At 52.4% G+C, this 6,000-nt stretch overlaps 1 protein-coding gene across 5 annotated transcripts in view; it reads right to left on the bottom strand.

The window, feature by feature from the left end:
• ARHGAP17 (Rho GTPase activating protein 17) overlaps window positions 1-5,132 on the bottom strand; it is a 77,837-nt gene extending 72,705 nt beyond the window's left edge. For 3 of the 5 annotated variants that reach the window (XR_010377682.1, XM_064478533.1, XM_064478534.1), the window contains exon 1: window positions 4,966-5,132. Coding sequence is in view for 4 of the 5 variants with exons in the window: in XM_064478533.1 (XP_064334603.1) it covers window positions 4,966-5,018 (53 nt within the window). In the remaining variant the exon portion in view is untranslated. The remainder of the gene's footprint in view (window positions 1-4,965) is intronic. The other 2 variants (XM_064478532.1, XM_064478536.1) reach the window with 2 other exon arrangements.
• Between the last annotated feature and the right edge of the window lie 868 nt (window positions 5,133-6,000).

The following is a 6,000-nucleotide window of genomic DNA, read 5'->3' on the forward strand; positions in this document are numbered from 1 at the left end:
CATTTGGGACCAGGTGATTCCGTGTTGTGAGGCTGTCAGGGGCACTGTGGGACGTTCCGCAGCCTCCCTGGCCTCTATCTCCCCGATGCCTGTAACAGCCCTCCCCCAACCATGTCACAACAATCAAAAAATGTCTCCAGACGTTGTCAAATGTCCCCTGGGGGGCAAAACCACACCTGGTAAGAGCCACTGGACTAGATCAACATCCAGCTCTCCGCCTCCAGGACTTTATGAAAGCACTGCTCATGATTCAAACAAGGGGTTTCTCATGTAAGACTTGCCCACATGAAGTATGGAATTATAGCTGCTTTGGAATCAGAAACCGGGGTGTGAAGGCACAGCTCTGTCATTTGCTAGCTTGATGACCTCTCTGAGTTCTGGCTTCCTCATCCTTAAGTCAGGAACAAATAACATCACCTCTTAGAGCTGCTGCAAGAATGCAGTGAGATAATTTATGCAAAGCACTGAGCCCCAGCAGCTTAACAGGCACCAAAGACCATTAATCCTCCCCTGGAGAAAAGGCAGCCCAGACTCTGCAGTCGGGAGCCCACAGGATCCAGAGTCAGAAGCCATGGGCCCAAGGGGAGCCCGGGCCACCTAGGAGCTGTGCGAACCTGGCAGATCATTTCCCCTCCTTTATAAAACAGAAATGACAATCGCCAGTAGGTGAGAACCACGCCGGCTGCTTTGGTTCAGCACTTGGCGCACGAAGCCAGCTGGAGCAGCGTCAGTGATTAGTACCATCAAACCTTTCACAGCTTTCTGTAAGGGGAAGGACGAGCTCTTCAACAAACCCCGAGACCCAAGAATGCAGTGACACTGGGGCAAGGCAGAGGTGACAAGAGTAATAACAACAGGGACCCTCAACCTCTAGGTCCTTCTAGACAAGCAGTTGCCAGCTGGTCACCCACAGGCCAAATCTGGCCACTGATGTGCTGTTTAGCCCCCTGTAGTGTCATGGTGATTATTTAATTTGCATTTAATGCCATCTGACTTTCATTAAAATCCAGATTTCAGGCTTTTCTGCAAAGCTGCAAAGGTTGAGTCATGCTGGGTCCATCCTGACACATGCCCCTTTGGTGAGACAATAATCATGCGCTGGGTGAGGGGTGGCGGAGAGGCCCCCCAGACCTCACCTGGCCTAAGTCACCCATTTATTTTACCAGCCCAGACCCTTTAGGCATTTGAGTTTGTAGCTTTGGCTTATCTAAAGATAACTATCTGGGAAAGCATTTGAACCTCCAGGGCGTACTTCAAATAAGGCAGAAACCAACACCCACTGGGACACTCCCTCCCTGGGCCTCACCTGGGTAATAGCTCTCTGGGTTAGGCCCTCAGATTCCTTTTCTCCTGGACACTTCAACCTCATAACTAAACCATCTCCTCACTCTGTATACACCTTCCTCCGTTCAGGGCATCACCTCCCCCAAAGTAACACCTGTGTCCAGTGGATTATCTGCATCAAGGATTTTCAGAAAACAAAATAGCTTTCTTTTTACCCAGACTACCAAATACTCAACATGATGTTTCTGTCTCCTGACCGTACTCTGGTTTCCCCTGGGGTGCCTGCACTCCCCAACTCTTAGTCCCGTGATTTAGGTGGGGTTGATGCTGTACCCATTTGCAGGCAAAAGCATGTGACCCAGGCAGAAGCACTCAGAGTCAGTCTTGGGGCTTTGGCAACAGTGCCTGGGAGAAAAGCGTTCTCTGTCCCTCTGGGACAGGAGCTGAGGAGGATGGACAATGGGGGCGGGGGAGTGGGGAGTGGGTCAAGCCTGTCTAAAGAGTGGAGCCTCTGGAAACAGCCCAGTCTGTGGCCAAGCTCCTTTTGGATTCTTTTGGTCACATTTAATTCCCATCTTCATTTAAGGCAGTTAGAATTGGGTTTTCTTACAATCCAAAGAGACCTCATCAATACCAGAGAAATTTAAAAGATATGCTTGAACATGGAAACAAAGCCAAAAGGCTTTGCTCAAATTTTCACCTGTCTTTTTGTTACCTCCCTCTATTCAATAAGAACTAGCATGAGCCACCCCTCTACAAGCATTTATCTCATGATATATAATTATTTCTTTGCTAGCCTGTCTCTTCCACAAATCTGCTGAGCTCCCTCGGGACAGAAAGTGTGTCCTATTCACGTCTGGCTCTTGCACGATGGCGCACACTTTGGGCCGAACAAGTGTCTGTTGAATGCATGAATCCACGGAAGGCAGGGGGACAAAAGGACCCATCCTAATTCTCTTCTTTGCGACACCCGTACCCGGAGACCACCTCATAAGCCTTGCCCCTGTGGTACGCAAAGTGTCTTCTGAAACAGACTCACCGACCCACTGTAAATAAACTGCATCATGAGAACTCACTCCTTCCAGCCATTACTAATTCTCCCACGAGTCCATCCCATGGAACCTCGCCGCGGGGTTACCCACAAGGTGCTCATTCTGGGAAGAAAATACTTCCTTGCAAGATGCCACCTACAACTCTATGAATTGGTAGTACACACTGTGCACAAGCCGTTCACACATATAACTTCACTCACTATAATTGAGTTTTTCGGGGGGAGAGGGGAGGACCCCTTCTTTGCTTTCTAGCCTTCATTTTGACCCAAATACATCCAGAATCCTGATTCTGATACCTGGCAACCATCTGCTTCTGCCCAATAACAATTGCAGGCTCCCTCCTGCCTCCATTTTCCCTCCCTAATCCTTTATAATTAATTAAGTAGAAGGAAATACAAATATGTCTAAGAAATCAACAGCCGTAAAACAACAGCTTCCCCACTAAAAACAGTTTTGACTTTAGGTGCATAATTGCCACACCCTTAAAAGCTCTGTAATAGCTGTCGCTTCCACTGCATCAAGCAATAAAGATTTTCAAACAGTCAAAGGTCAGGGCCAGAATTATACTCCTAGGATGAATCACAGCATTTACTCTATCCAATTCTCGTTTTCCCGTACTTGGGCCCACACCACCAGGGCAGTCGAGGAACAACTGGATTTACACGAATTTAACAGTATTTACTGAGCATCTACCATGTGATAAGAACCACAGCGGACTCTGGGAATCAAGAGAGAAAGTGTAAAAACTCTCAAAGCATTCAGTCTAAAGGGGGACACTGGCAAGTAAAGACACAATTCCATTATGGAAAAACAGGAATTATGAAAGCACCCAGCAGGGCACATCCAATCTATGTTGGAGCATCAGAGAGGTCTTTGAGAGACAGAGACCTTTACAGGGAGAACTGGAGAATGAACAGGAGGTGGCCTAGGGCAGGTGCAGTGAAAGAGGCTTCCAACAGTTCCAGGTAGAGACTAATTAATATGTAAGAAAGCACAGCCTCCTCTGGAAACTGAAAGGAGGCAAGTATGGCTGGAATTTAAAAGTGTAAAGAGAGAAACGGCTACAGAGGAAGAAGGGCCAAGAGACACTGGACGGCTTTGGAGCTTTTAAAGCCTCTGAACTGTTCAAAAAAAAAAAAAAAAAACCAGTTGCCTGATACAAGGTACAAACAGGCCAAAATGACTCTGACAAATGCATCTTGACATTCACTAAATATTGATTCCACCATGCATGTTACTGAGAACACTAAGGGGGTAGGAAACTGCCAAGGAATTATCTTGTCATTCATTTACAGATTCTTGGTTGAAACATCAGCTGTCACTACTACTCTGTATACCTTCCTCTCAAAACTATTTCTATCCTTTTCCCACAAATACCTGAAAAGCAGGCACTTCTAGGGTTTAGCAGATAGGGATTAACTCTGAAAATAGGATAAATGCACACCAAGCTAATAGGGTGGGGGTACCAAAAAAATTAAACAACAGAACTAAGCAAAAAGTTGAGGGAAACGAAACAGTAAAAAGCAAATTTGGAAAACGCAGGAGGAAGTAAAAGTATTTTCATACACACACACAAAAAAGAAGTGTCCCACGTGCTCTGGCCAAACCAAAGTCCCCCTTTGACTCAAGTGCTGAGAAAAGAAGCGAAAGCTGTAAAAAAATTCCCACTTTCAGATCTCATCAGAGAATTAACAGCAAAATCGGTACCACAGAGCTAACTAGCCCTGGAAGACCTTGAAATATTTGCTCCAGACAATACAGCACAGGACAGTCACCTCCAGAAGCTCTCCAAACCACAAACCATTCCTCTCTTTCAAAAGCCTGAACATCCACAACCTCTGGTCTCTCCTGTCATTTCATGATCAATGCCAAGTTTCCCAAATAAACTTAGAAAGGATGGGCCTCCAAACCCAAAGTGAGAAGACCTGTTTGTTTTTTTTAAAGATCATTTCTTTTTTAACTGGCGCTAGGCATTTGCAGAATCCTTTTCTCCCACTTTCAAATTTCTAAATGTCAAGCACTCCAGCTCACATTCGCCCCTGGTTAGGAGACGGCACCACCTCTCAGCTGCCGCCTCAAAGAGCGTTCAGAAACTCTCTGGGCAGATCCGCTGGGCTTTACTAACCCTTTACTTTTATGCCATCATGCACTTGTAAGCGAAAGCTTTGCCGCAGCGGGGCAACCCGGAAAGGCTGAGCATGCCGCCCCCCAAACCCGGCAGCCTCGGACACAACACTCCTGGGAGGTGCAGCCCCAGGCGGCGGGCCTGGGCCGGCTGGATCTCGGGGCGGGGGGGTGGGGAGGAAGGGACAGAGGGCCGGTCCAGCGCCCTGAGGGCGATGCTCCGCCGGGCGGGGACGCGGGGCAGTGGGGACCCCGAGGGGTGGGAGCGGGGAGGCGCGGCCCGCCCAGCCGGTCTCCGGGGGGCCAAGCGGCGGTCTGGAGCCGGGCGCCAGGCCGCGGCGTGGCGCAGCCCCCGGCCCCCAGCCCCGCGGGCCTCGGGCGAGGCGGCGGCCGGCCCCGGGGCGACCGGGCCCAAGAAGGAGCCGGCCCGCCCCCCGCCCGCGGCGCCCGGCCCCCGGCCCCCGGCCCGCGCGTCCCCTCCGCGGGCCCGGCGCGGTGCACTCGCCTGCCCACGGTCTGGTTGGCCAGCTGCTTCATGCGGTTGAACTGCTTCTTCATGGCGGCGGCGGCGGCGGCGGCCCGCGGGGCTCGGGCCGGGCAGGACAGGGGACGGCCTGGCGGCTCCTACATCGCTTCCCAGCCGAGGCGGCAGCGGCGGCGGCAGCTCCCCAGGCCGGCGGCCCCGCCCTCGCCGCGTCACTTCCAGCGGCGCCGCCCGCCGGGCCGGCCGGGTCGGGTCCGACGAGGAGGGCCAGGCCCAGGGCAGAGGCCTGGCTGCGCGCCGCCCGGCCCTTCCCCCCGGGTCGCTCCCCGTGCCTCGCGAGGAGCGGCCGCTCAGGGCCTCGCGGTCCCCTAGGACCTCGGCGTGCTTTCGCTCAGCGATCACCCGCTCGAGTGATATTTAACTCCCTTCCCAGACTAGGTCTCAAACACACGGTGAAAAAAGCAGACACAAAGAAAGTAGATGGTGCAACACCCCCGTCTATGGCGTCTGATAACCGCCAAAATCCATCCTCAGGGCTAGACACCGAAGCCGGGCTTGCTGGGGAAGGAGGGCCGAGGTGGAACCAGAAAGGACACATGGGAGCTTTGGGGCAATGGAAGTGTTCAGTGTCTTTAACTAGGGCCGTGCTTAAGTGCAGGTGGAGGTACTTTGGAGACGGCGCCTTCACAGCCGCTGTCATGGTGGCCGGCGGCATCCAGGGGGTCGGGATGGCGTGTGACACTGGGACAGTCAAGGAAGCTGGGGGAGAAGGGCCTAACCCCGGTGCTGGGAAGACGTGTGGATGGGCAGAAAGGCCCGAGGAGAGACAGGTCATTGGAGACAGGACCTTCGTTAGGTCCCACACCAGGCCTGGGTGCTGCGAGGCAGGGTGGAGTGTTGAGGGGCTCCTGTGCTCCGCCGTTGCCTAGAAACCCCTCATTGTGATTTGATTCTTAGCTTTGCGCTGGCTGCAATTCAGGGACAGTTCGCGGGATTGTCCTACTGTGCTGGACGCTTTTCGCGGAGCGGACCAGGTCAGTTCTATGACCCGCAGCG

Source organism: Camelus dromedarius, chromosome 24, assembly GCF_036321535.1.
Source record: "Camelus dromedarius isolate mCamDro1 chromosome 24, mCamDro1.pat, whole genome shotgun sequence".
Lineage (NCBI taxonomy): Eukaryota > Metazoa > Chordata > Mammalia > Artiodactyla > Camelidae > Camelus > Camelus dromedarius.